Below are 13070 nucleotides of genomic sequence, written 5' to 3' on the forward strand. Positions count from 1 at the left end.
CTGGGTGGGTCATACTACACTATGCGGTATTTAAAGCTGGGTGGGTCATACTACACTATGCGGTATTTAAAGCTGGGTGGGTCATACTACACTATGCGGTATTTAAAGCTGGGTGGGTCATACTACACTATGCGGTATTTAAAGCTGGGTGGGTCATACTACACTATGCGGTATTTGCTGGGTGGGTCATTACTACACTATGCGGTATTTAAAGGCTGGGTGGGTCATACTACACTATGCGGTATTTAAAGCTGGGTGGGTCATACTACACTATGCGGTATTTAAAGCTGGGTGGGTCATACTACACTATGCGGTATTTAAAGCTGGGTGGGTCATACTACACACTATGCTGGGTGGGTCATACTACTATTAAAGCTGGGTGGGTCATACTACACTATGCGGTATTTACTACTACACTATGCGGTATTTAAAGCTAAGGCTATTTAACGTTGGGTGGGTCATACTACACTATGCGGTATTTAAAGCTGGGTGGGTCATACTACACTATGCGGTATTTAAAGCTGGGTGGGTCATACTACACTATGCGGTATTTAAAGCTGGGTGGGTCATACTACACATTTAAATGTGGGTCATTCAAAGCTGGGTGGGTCATACTACACTATGCGGTATTTAAAGCTGGGTGGGTCATACTACACTATGCGGTATTTAAAGCTGGGTGGGTCATACTACACTATGCGGTATTTTGGCTGGGTGGGTCATACTACACTATGCGGTATTTAAGTCAGTGTGGGTTATGTCATACTAAGCCACCAGGCATTTACGTCAGGGTGGGTCACACCAGATGATGCAGTATTTACGTCAGGGTGGGTCACACCAGACAATGAAGTATTTACGTCAGGGTGGGTCACAACAGACAATGCTCTATTTACGTCAGGATGGGTCACAACAGATAATGCACTATTTACGTCATGGTGGGTCACAACAGACAATGAAGTATTTACGTCAGGGTGGGTCACACCAGACAATGAAGTATTTACGTCAGGGTGGGTCACATCAGATAATGTAGTATTTACGTCAGGGTGGGTCACACCAGACAATGTAGTATTTACGTCAGGGTGGGTCACACCAGACAATGCACTATTTACGTCAGGGTGGGTCACACCAGACAATGCAGTATTTACGTCAGGGTGGGTCACACCAGACAATGCAGTATTTACCACAGGACGGGCCATACTATAGTATGTAGCATTTAAGTCAGGGGAAGTCATACCAGACAATGTTGTATTCAACGCGGTGAGTGTGTAAAATTTAGGGAGTGGTTTTACTCTTCCACATCGGCAGAACCGCCATTCACTTAATTTGTATAATAAAGCTAGTTTAAACTCATATGACGTGATAGAGTACCAACACGTGATACACGAAAAGCTCATCATGACTTGTTTCCCGATTTGATTTAGCAACATGGTGGCGAGTAGATTGGGTATATTTGCTATAGTCTCCTCCAATACGAGCAGCGCTCCGTCGACCTTGACTAATGTAGTCCAGTCACGCTGAACGGGTAATCTATTTAAAGGGGAGACTGGTCCTTTTGCATCACTTGTGTCACCGCTGTGGAGAGAGCTAGTCGGAGCAAACATGCCTCAATACAAGCTGATTTACTTTGACTTCCGTGGACGTGGGGAGCTGTCGCGGCTGCTGTTCGTACTCGCGGGACAGGAATATGAAGACGTCAGAATCAAGATGAAAGACTGGCCAGCGCAGAAAGGCAGTGAGTAGGCTGAGTGGGCTTAGTGAGTGAGTGGCTGGGTGGTTTGGTGAGTGAGTGAGTGGGTGAGTGTGTGGTTGAGTGGTTAAGTGAGTGGTTGGTTGGGTGGTTGGTTGGGTGGATGGTTGGGTGACTGGTTAAGTGGTTGAGTGAGTGGTTGGTTGGGTGGATGGATGGGTGATTGGTTGAGTGAGTTGTTGTGTGAATGGTGGCATGGTTGGTTGAGTGAGTGGTTGACTGAATGGTTGCGTGAGTTATCTGTTCAGTGAATGGTTGAGTGAATGGTTGAGTGAGTGGTTGAGTGAGTGAGTGGTGTCTGCCGTGACAATATCTGCCGTGACAGGATCGTGGATTCCATTTAGCGTTTAACCGTGGAACGGTCATCTAATACGACGAATCGAAGAGTTTCATGCAGGGAAGAACATGGAATGCTACTATGACAACTGTTTAAACGATAAAACACAGCATGCAGGGTTTTAGTTTTGTTTCATTCCAGAGTACGTGTTCGGCAGACTTCCGGTGCTGGAGGTAGACGGAAAACAGTACGGGCAGAGCATGGCCATCGCAAATTTCCTGGCCCGGCGGTTTGGTGAGTCATGTGCCTTTCAGAAATAACCAATTAATTGTATGACAAGTCCTCTTTTATTTGTAATTTGATTTGTAATGGGAGGGGAGTGAGTGAGTTTAGTTTTACGCAGCCTTTTGCAATATTCCAGCAATATCACGGCGGATGTTTCACAATTTGCACCCATGCTTGGAATCGAACCCGGGTCTTCGGGGTGAAGAGCGAACGCTTTAACCACTAGGTCACTCCATCGTCCCTGACTTTTAAAGGTTTGGTGTATGAACAATGATAGTTCATCGCTGAAATAATGCCGATGTGATGTTAGCTGTTATCTCGAATTACTCTCAGTGGCCACTGGGACATCATAGGGAGAAGACAGCATCGATAACAGGTTTCTGGGTTGAGGTGAGGTGAAATCGGCTATTTGGACAATACGTGATCGTTTTGTAATAGCTTCTTTCTTACTTACAACACGACGCACATACGCGTAGAGGAGGCGTGGGATGAAAGACTGAGATGTACAGACTTCAAAAGGATTAAGTGGTATGTCTATGCAATAGATTAGTATTGAGAAGAATTTTGAGATACTAGATTAGTATTGAGATACTAATCTCCTGATCTCTGTACATCTCCATCCTTAATTCCATCTCACTGGCCTCCTGTACGCACTCTATATTCTGCTTGTAAGTCATATTTTGTCCATTCACCTCATGAAGTAAGAAGTAGTAGCCCAGTCATATAAGTCATATACACGTTGTAAATCCATACCATACGTTGTTATGTTACCATCCACCTTATAAGAGCATATCAAGCATGTGATACATAGAGAATCTCACCCAAGTGTCTTCTGATATCAATTATATCAACACGAGTTGATAAAGTTACAAATATCCGAGGCTTGCCGAGGATATTTTTTACTTTATCAACGAGTGTTGATATATTTGATATCAGAAGACACGAGGGTGAGATTCTATTTATCATCCAAAATCACTGTCCATTAATTTTCAATGAAAAAATGTACATCTTTGAACATGGTACTGCCATTAGACTTGCAGTGCAGCGATGTCACGGCATTGTGACGTCATCAAGTACATGACATCATAGCATTGTCAGGGCATTGTACAAAATCTACTGTCAAAACGATATCTCCTAGGAGATATCGTTTGATCTCACACAAGCGATATCTCCTGTGGAACACAGTTTTGGATGATAAATTCTGATCAGTGTGATATCCGATTTATTAACCAGGTCTCCACGGGAAAACGGACGTTGAAATACTGGAGGTTGACCAAGTCAATGGAATAGTAGCCGACATTCTTGCAGTCTTGGTTCCAGTCTTCCTGGAGAAGGATGAAGCCAAAAAAGGTGACGTTGCCTAGCAACATGTTACGTGTTATAATTCTCTGCACATCCTGAATTAAAGAGTCAGAAGGCTTTGAACAGAAAATATATATGAAGGATTTTTGGATATGCAGCAAACGTTTCCAACGAACACGCATGTAACCAAGTGGGTTTTTTCATCCAGATCACTTGCTTTGTACACTCTTCAAAAAGAAACGCATATGTGATTTTGAGAATATCGGACTCAAATTATTTTTTTTGATGTAAATGCTATTACGCGGAACCGAGCAAAGAACAGTTGAATATCGCGACTTCGAGATGTGTGGTGAATGACGGCTGACGTTTGGTTTTGATCACGTTACTTTGGTCATGTGCCCCATTGCAAATAGTTCAGGCAGCACGCGATGTAGATTCATTAAACAGTGAGTAATATCTTCAACGGGTGAGTAATAAAAAGGGAATAAAACATGGACCCGTCGCTCAGTATGTCAGTGTAGGATAGCCATTTTACATTGCGACATGGTACGTCAGTGTTCTGGCACAATCCGGCATAATCCGGCTGCGATGTCTGTATGCGCGTACGCACGTACGCACCGACGCACGCATACACAAATACAGGCCATATTTATCTTATCAAGTACATTAGTCTTCAAATGTGAAACAATTGATTTTACAACAGATAATTTCATGTGATGAAAATTCTTTAAACGTTTTACTTAGCTTGGTCGCCTTAGTATGTAGATCAATGTATTTTATGTGAGTAATTTTGCAATAACTGTCTATTGTTTATATTGATTTGTTTGCAGGCGGAGCTTGCAAAAGAAAACAATGAAACAAACATACCAAAGTTCCTGGGCTTCCTAGAGACTGTGCTGAAAAATAACAACACCGGATTCTTCGTGGGCAGCAAGGTATGGCAATCGACATAAACAGTTCGACAATTGGTAGTGTCAACATAAAATAAAAGATTTTATAAAGGTTTCGTTATCAAACGTTACTAGTCTCAAAACAGTCGTTGAAATATTGCAGACATAAGGTCTGCATCACGTCAATGATATCCCTATCAACTGCATCCCCATCAAATTACTGTTTCATGTTTGTTTCATCCAACTTGGGTGTATACTTTCATTTCCCGTATCTGTGAAGATCCGGGTTAAAATCGATCTTCAGTAAGTCATGCTTGTCTTAAGAGGCGACTAACCTGATCAGGTGGTTAGGCTCGCTGGCTTGGTTGACACATGTCATCATCGTATCCCAATTGTATAAACCGATGCTCATGCTGTTGATCACTGGACTGTCTGATCCAGACTCGATTATTTACAGCCCGCCGCCATGTAGCTGGAATATTGCTGAGTGCAGCGTAAAACTAAATTTACTTACTCACTCACTCACTCACTCAATCTTTCTCCGTCACATAAATATAACATGCTGAACGACATTGCTCAAATACATGTGATTTAAGCATACGAAAAGCACAAGGCAAGAAATTCAATGTATTCACATCATGTTTCAAAATTCAAGGACAGTTAGCTGGATATTGTCCATAGGCGGATCCAGAAATTTTCACCACCTTGGCTCCGCCATTGCAAAACATTAACTTTAATGTGGACTTTAGTCATTTTCAAAGGGGCCCCCCCTCCCCTCCCCTGTATCGCCACTGCAATAACTTGTTGTATACATATATTGTCTGTAACGAAATCACCAAGAACTTATTATCAATATTGAGCTGTCCCGAGTTCCCAATAAGTTATAAGTTTAGATAATCTTAACATGGTCAGTACTGACAGGTTTTACCAAAGTGATACGATTTTATAGTAAGCGAACCGTTTTGGTGAGTCTCCCAATAACAAGGTTGCAAGAATAAAACCAGCCATGTATACTACACACTAGACGTTATAAAACACCCGTTATTCTGAAGTTACTCATCTTTACCTTCTTTTGAGTAGTATACATACTCACTTCCAAAAGAAACGCGAATCATGTGAAACTGTGATAAGGTATTGAAAAAAAATGATTGATGTTTGCTTATGAAAACACTTCGTCTTGATTTATGTCTTATTTCATGTCATTCAGGCTCACTGACTTTGTTGACACATGTCATCGTTTTGCAATTGCGTAGATCGATGTTCATGCTGTTGATCATTGGATTGTCTGGTCCATACTCGATTATTTACAAACCGGCACCCTCTAGCTGGAATATTGCTGAGTGCGGCGTAAACCTAAACTCACTCATTAGTTCATGCAATTTGCAACATTTGTAATATTCGCGTTTGTTTTTGGTATTCAGTATATGTTAAAAACACGGATAAATGCTCAATATCACTATACCTTTGAGCGAGTTTCATGAGAAAATGGTAACCTTCTCAACATGTAAATATTGAAGCATTAACCTAAATGAGATGAAGAGCATATCTTTCTCTTTTGTGCGATTAATTTAAACGATTTTCAGCAAGTCATAATGAATTTTTATTTTGACAAGTCGTCAGTCATTTGCAAAGTACTGAGATCATATTTTAAAATGATCTTTCCAGATTGGATATGCCGATGTAGCTGTTTTCGATGTACTTGATGCTGCTGGCGCTTTGAAAGGCCTGGTAGATGGCTTCCCGTTGGTCAAGGCCAACGTAGAGAAGGTCAAGTCTAATGCAAGAATAGCCCAGTATTTAGCCAAACGACCGCAAACACCGATGTAGATGACAAATACCTGGAAGAAGAGCAACTATTTCTTTAATATATACTTTAATTGGCACGCATCATATCGACAACACATTTTTGTCGAAGAAAAGAATAAACGTGTGCCGTGGCTCCTACCTTTACTTGACATGGATTAGAATAAAAGTATAAACTGTAACCGTTTTGTATTATTTTTTGTTCTTTTGTAACGATACAGGCAAAGATGTTCCTGTCACTTAAGCATGTCATGAAGATATCGTTTTTGTAATTCTTAACAGTCGTTTCTTGTATGAGTGAGTGAGTGAGTTTAGTTTTACACCGTTTTAGCATTATTCCAGCAATATAACGGCGGGGACACCAGAAATGGGCTTCACGCATTGTATCCATGTGGGGAATCGAACCCGAGTCTTGGGCGTGACGAGCTAACGCTTTAACCACTAGGCTACCGCGTGCCCATTCTTGCATGAGAGATTAATTTTGAATAGTTTTCATTGTTGTTGTTGCAAGTTTCCTTGTCATTGTTTGAAATGAAGTTTTTGTGATTGTGATGAGAGTGTTTTGGTGCTTTAAAATGCATTTCATTAACTGAACTGAACTAAACTGAACTGAACAACAGTGCATGTTTGATGTGGGAGAAGCAAGAATGGTCGGCTGGATAAACTGACGCTCAAAAGAAAGTACACACCTGGTTTGGGGCGATTTTTTTCCAAGCAACAGCGGAAATATATTTAAACGTGTTTTGATTGTGAATGACAAAGTCACAAATATAGTTGCAAGCAACAATGAAGGCTCCTTGGCTTTAGTTCTATCTAGCCTATTGTGTCTGTCACATATCTGATGAAAGTAGTAATAGTTTTAGTTAATATGAATCATATCACTGCTAGTCGAATGCTCTCCGACTGGAAGTACTGGAAGGTCTCTAAGTTTCGATAAATTCGTCACAAAACCTTTCTTCTAAGATTAAAAATATCACTTGGGTATCACGACATTCAAAAACAGAAGAACCCTTAGTTCAAACAAGCTATCTTAATTACCTCTAACAATCATGAAGAAGATATGTTCCAAACGGTGATACTTTTCACATGCACCGAAGAACAGAAACTGATCAGCTAACGTTTGAGATACATACGGCTAACTTCCATTGTGTTCTCTAGAGAACCGATGAAGATAGCAACTAAAGTGTGGAAAATATAATTTCACTTGTCCCTCTGTTGTCTTTAGAGATACATTACTGCAATCGGTAGTTATAATCGACACTATAATAATAAGCCATTTATATAGCGCCTTTCCACGTCACAGGGATGTGCTCAAAGTGCTTCCTGAGCTAATAGCCCACTTATACAGGTACATTTTGGTCGAAATCGGACGGTTGGTTTCAGATTTGCGGGTGTTTGAACTGTATTTGAGGGCTAGAAATCGTCCAAAACGGAGAGCCAGAAGACGTTTTTGATAGGCGAGCGGATCTTCCAAATACAGCCGGGGTCACGGGGGTCATGTACCTTTTAAAAGGTTCTGGAGAAGAAATAGTTAAAAGGGTGTATCTCAGTTGTTCTTCGGTCTACGGTCAAAACAATTAGTGTTCTGGAATCACTAAGAGTTCATCTATCATCCTGGCAGAATTTGCATAATGCTTACTGGACATCAGTTTTGGAAAGTTTGGAATGTCTACAGCTGATGGTTCGAGCTCAGCACATTTTGGGAGCAAATTACTCAGAAGACTACTGATAAACATGGCCAAAAACTGAAAACAAAAATAACTGCCACTCGTAATCGCCAAAATGTGATTCTTAAAGAAAATATCAATATGAAATGTCGATTATGTATGAATTTACAGAAACTGTCAAACACCTTGTCAGTGGATGCCCTTCTTTGGCACAAACAGCATCTTAAACGACATGATGGCATGGCTCGTTGCTTTTACTACCGTCTCCGCCATGTCTGTGGCTTTGACTCCGAGGTCCATCCATGGTATGACCCTGAACAAGGGCGTCATGGAAAACGACAGCTTTAGATTTCTCTGGAACAGGCCCATATACAGCCTCAGAAGAATTCCATCCAACAAACCTGATCTTGCCCTTTTTGATAAAGCCAATGAATTTATATATATCATTGAATTTTCTGTCCCTTTTGACACCAATGTGATTGGCAAGATTCAGGAAAAGCATACTAAGTATGCGGACCTCGCCTTTGAAATGTCTCGCTTGCATCCCAAGTACACTTTCGTCAGGCTCCCCATTGTTCTCGGTGCCCTTGGTTTGGTACCTCCTGATCTCTTGGCGTAGATCAGGAGAGTGCCCGCGTTCTCCACCGGGAGCATAGCCCTTCTGACACTCTGGGTAATGCAGAAGGCTGCAGTGTTGGGGGGCCTTCACATTCTCTGGAAAGTTCTTGGTGGGTTCAACTAGGCAGCGTTTCCTGGGAGAAGTCCCATTCGCTGTCTGGGCTACGTGTAGAGGGGGCAAGGGCCCTGAGTTGATGATGAGCCTTACCAGCCTGAGTGTGCCAGGATCACCCGAATCGAACCCTCTCTGCTGCATTTTCATCTTTATCTGTAAAACATAATAATAATCCGACCGATTACAATAGGTCTCCTGCCTAGAGGCAAGGAGCCCTAAATACTGTAAATCATGAAATTAATGCGTCACGAATTTAATGCGAGTGCGAGGGTCTAGTCTAAAATGCGTCACGAAATTAATGCGAGCTCAGGAATCTGTTTTGATGATAAAATGTGACACCCTGAATCTTTGGTGTTGTTCTTTTTCTTTTCACACTTGTTATTTACCAAATAACCTGAGTTGAGCTTGTTAAGCAATGAATTGAAATGAGCTGACGATGTTTTGATTACGCTGCCATGTTTGATCACGTGATTGCTTGCTACTACTTGTCTTATGACAACATGTATAAACGTATTGAGTACCATAGTACCTGTTGTAGACTTTCTTTAGTAAGTCCGTATATATAACCCACGCATTGCATACATACAGTGGTATTGGCTGAGGTCTCTTGGGACTACATAGCACAGGCGTTGTTACGACGTAAATTGTCATTAAACGTAAATCGTAATACTTGCAGCATATTGTAAGAAGCCTTGACGTAAATTGTAATTAAAATTGATGTAAATTGTAATAAAAATTGACGTAAATTGCACGGAGCAAATTGTATTAAACATTTATGTAAATTGTAATTATTTTAGTTGTGGTAAAATGTAATAAATATTTATGATTATTCCTAAATACGCGTGTGTTCGTTTTTCGCTGCATTTCATATATCATATGATAACTCAAGAAAGAAATGATGGATTTTGTACAAATGTCGTACCAAGGTGTAGTGGCGAGATTCACCGACACCAGGTGAATTTAGTAACCTTGAGATAATTTGCAAGGTCACAGCGAAAATCTGAGGGTTTTACCAATATATAGATTGTTAGCGCGATAATTCAAGAAAGAATTGACAGATTTTGCTTAAAAATGGTACCAAGGTGCGTTTTGTTAACGCCAGTCGAATTCAGTGAGCTTCAGATAATTTTCAAGGTAACAGGGAGTATTTGTACGATATCTCAAAAACTAAAGGATGACATTTGGTATCAATCCGATGACCTTTACATAATTTTCAGGGTAACACAGAAGATAATTGCGACATTCAGATATCGACTTACTGGCCGGGTGGGGTGGGTTGGGGTGTGGGTTGGGGTGTGTGTGTGTGGGGGTGTTGGATGGGAAATAGCGTGTGACAAACACGTTTTCATTACGGATTTTCAAAATGTTGTTAGCATTTGTTTTCTATAATTTCATGACACGTCTTAAATATACCAGAGATTATTTGTGTATGTCTTGAATATTAAAGTTAATTGTTTTTCATTATGGAGCTATTTTCAATGATGACGCAAGGACACGTTTTATGAGCAATAGCTTTCAATAATTTAATGTTAATTCTATTACATTTTGAAGTTTTTTCTTCATGGCACATTAAAAAAAACCCCCAAGATATTGACATGTTTGTTTATGCTTTGAAAGTACGTTTATTCTTCTTCATTTTGGAATTATTTTCAATGTTTACGCAAGGACATGTCTGAAGTTAATTTGATGTTTTGATCATATGGGATTTATTATGATTTATGTTTCGATCATACTTTCATATATTACGTTGTCACAGTTTAACCTGGTTCGCATCATTTTCTTCATCATATTGCTATTCTTATGAGTGGGAAATTTATGTTATATATATACTCTCCAAAAAAAGAAACGCATCATGAAAATAGCATTTTCATGTAGCAATGAATTAAAACGTGATTCATTTTACAAAAGGTTTTTTCTGTTTATGAGTCCTATGGTGTTTATGTTTTGAAACATCACAACAAAACGCACCATCCGTAAAATACCCGTATTTAACAGCATGATTTTCAATTTCGGCGTGTAGTGTCACAGAATACACAATTCACATGCAATGCACGTGAAAGTTGGGGATCAGATAGTCTCAATGATGGGTATAAAGGTTGATCGCTGTCTGTCGATTATTCACTGTATTTGGAATATTGTTGATGAACGCAAAATGCCACGTCTAAGTGAAGCCAACCGTTGGTTTGCTTGAAGCTGGCCAGTCTCAACGTGCAGTTGCCCGACGCATGAATGTTCACCAAAGCACCATTTCACGGCTCTGGGAGAGATATCACCGGCAGAATGCGGCAGCAGATGCCCCTCGTAGTGGGCGACCTCAAGCGACCACTGCGGCGCAGGATCGCTACATCCGGGTACATCATCTGCGTCATCGAAGAGCTACGGCGACCAGTATCTCTCGACAAATACCCGGATTGAGGAGGCTTTCTGCACAGACCGTCAGGAACAGGTTGAGAGAGGCTGGTTTACGTGCCAGAAGACCTTATTTTGGCCCTGTGCTTCGACAACAACATCGTCGACATCGAGTTCAATGGTGCACCAACGTTTAGGCCTGGAACCTATCGAATTGGCGTAGACTCTGGTTCAGTGATAAATCACGATTTCTATTTGAACGACGCGATGGAAGAATGCGGGTGTACAGACGTCGACGTGAACGTTTCACCGACGCTTGCGTTCCCCAGGTGGACAGATTCGGCGGGGGAAGTGTTATGATGTGGGGGAGGGGGGGGGATCACCTGCCGTAGGAGAGGTGATTTGGTAATGATCCAAGGCAACCTCACAGGTCAACGGTGCTGTGACGAAATCCTACGCCCACACCTCCTTCCAATCATTGATCGCCAGAGGGAGTTGTTTCAACAGGACAATGCCAGGCCCCACACAGCACGTCACACTAGAGACTTCCTCCAGAACCACAACATCAATGTGCTCCCTTGGCCCTCAAGATCACCGGACTTAAACCCGATCGAACATCTGTGGGATGCCCTGGACAGACGGGTGCGACGCCGTAACCCTCAGCCCCAGACACTTCAGCAACTCGCACATGCACTACAGGCAGAGTGGGCTGCGATTGGGCAACACGAGATTCTGAGACTTATTCGTTCGATGCCGAGGCGATGCCGTGCAGTTCTGGATGCCCACGGTGGTCACACGAGGTATTGACTTCAGCGCCACCACACGTCTCAATGTGACACTCAAACTGACTTTCCTCGAGTTGGTGCCAAAGACGGATAAGTCTCCATTCCCAGTGTGCAATTTCGCTATATTTCATTGACTCATAAAGCCTACAAGATGTTTCAAAATAAACATAAAAATACAGTTGAAATTCATATATGCGTTTCTTTTTTGGGAGAGTATATTTACTAAGGTTATCATGAATCCATGGCGTCTGGTGATTCCTTGACTCGTGAAAGTCAATCTTTCTGGTCATTTGCTGTATTTTGATCTATGCATTTAATATAAAATGAAGAATTGTTATTGAATTGTATGATATGATTCAAGAAATCGATCATATGTGCTTGTTATCAAAGTAAAGTCAAACTTTCTATAAGGTATACAATGGAAGTGGACACCTTAATTGTTATAGTTTTATTGGAAAACCATTAGTTTCAAATACAAAAGCAGGTGGCAATCAACAGGTGGCATTAACTTCAAAGAATGATAATTACAATGCTTATAACGTACGAAGGCAAACATATCGGGAGTCAATTGTTTCCAAACGATATGCACGGGGTAAAATATCACGTTGTCATGGCGTCTTGACATCATGAACAATGTTACGCCGTCACGTTGCTTCTAAGAAGCTTCCTTCAAAATAGAGCAATGATGGGGAGCATGCCTTTGTTGGAAAGTAGATTAAGGCGTATTTTCCTCAACCAAGGTTATACTAAACCATGCAGTATTTAGTCTGTGTGGGTCGGTCATACTACACTATGCAGTATTTAAGGCTGGGTAGGTCATACTACACTATGAAGTATTTAAGGCTGTGTAGGTCATACTACACTATGAAGCATTTAAGGCTGGGTAGGTCATACTACACTATGAAGTATTTAAGGCTGGGTAGGTCATACTACATTATGAAGCGTTTAAGGCTGGGTAGGTCATACTACACTATGCAGTATTTAAAGCTGGGTGGGTCATACATTAGGCAGTATTTAAAGCTGGGTTGGTAATACTACATTATGCGGTATTTAAGGCTGGGTAGGTCATACTATATTATGGGGTATTTAAGGCTTGGTAGGTCATATTACATTATGCGGTATTTAAGGCTTGGTAGGTCATACTACACTATGCAGTATTTAAAGCTGGGTGGGTCATAGTACACTATGCAGTTTTTAAGGCTGGGTAGGTCATACTATACTATGAAGCATTTAAG

At 41.2% G+C, this 13070-nt stretch overlaps 1 protein-coding gene across 1 annotated transcript; it reads left to right on the forward strand.

The window, feature by feature from the left end:
* Positions 1-1544: 1544 nt before the first annotated feature.
* LOC124287808 (probable glutathione S-transferase 7) lies at positions 1545-6483 on the forward strand. Its single transcript, XM_046724270.1, has 5 exons — positions 1545-1729; positions 2223-2315; positions 3540-3653; positions 4437-4543; positions 6164-6483. Exons 1-5 carry the CDS (start codon positions 1597-1599, stop codon positions 6323-6325), a joined length of 609 nt encoding a protein of 202 aa, XP_046580226.1. The 5' UTR covers positions 1545-1596; the 3' UTR covers positions 6326-6483.
* The last annotated feature ends 6587 nt before the right edge of the window (positions 6484-13070 follow it).

Source organism: Haliotis rubra, unplaced genomic scaffold (genome assembly GCF_003918875.1).
Source record: "Haliotis rubra isolate DU_JTF1 unplaced genomic scaffold, ASM391887v1 Scf406, whole genome shotgun sequence".
Lineage (NCBI taxonomy): Eukaryota > Metazoa > Mollusca > Gastropoda > Lepetellida > Haliotidae > Haliotis > Haliotis rubra.

Excerpts from the sequence above, each read along its gene's own strand:
- LOC124287808 (XM_046724270.1), top strand. The coding sequence starts at position 1,597 with ATGCCTCAATACAAGCTGATTTACTTTGACTTCCGTGGACGTGGGGAG. Across the intron at positions 2,316-3,539 it reads TTTCCTGGCCCGGCGGTTTG|GTCTCCACGGGAAAACGGAC; the intron begins GTGAGTCATGTG and ends TTTATTAACCAG. Across the intron at positions 4,544-6,163 it reads GATTCTTCGTGGGCAGCAAG|ATTGGATATGCCGATGTAGC; the intron begins GTATGGCAATCG and ends TGATCTTTCCAG.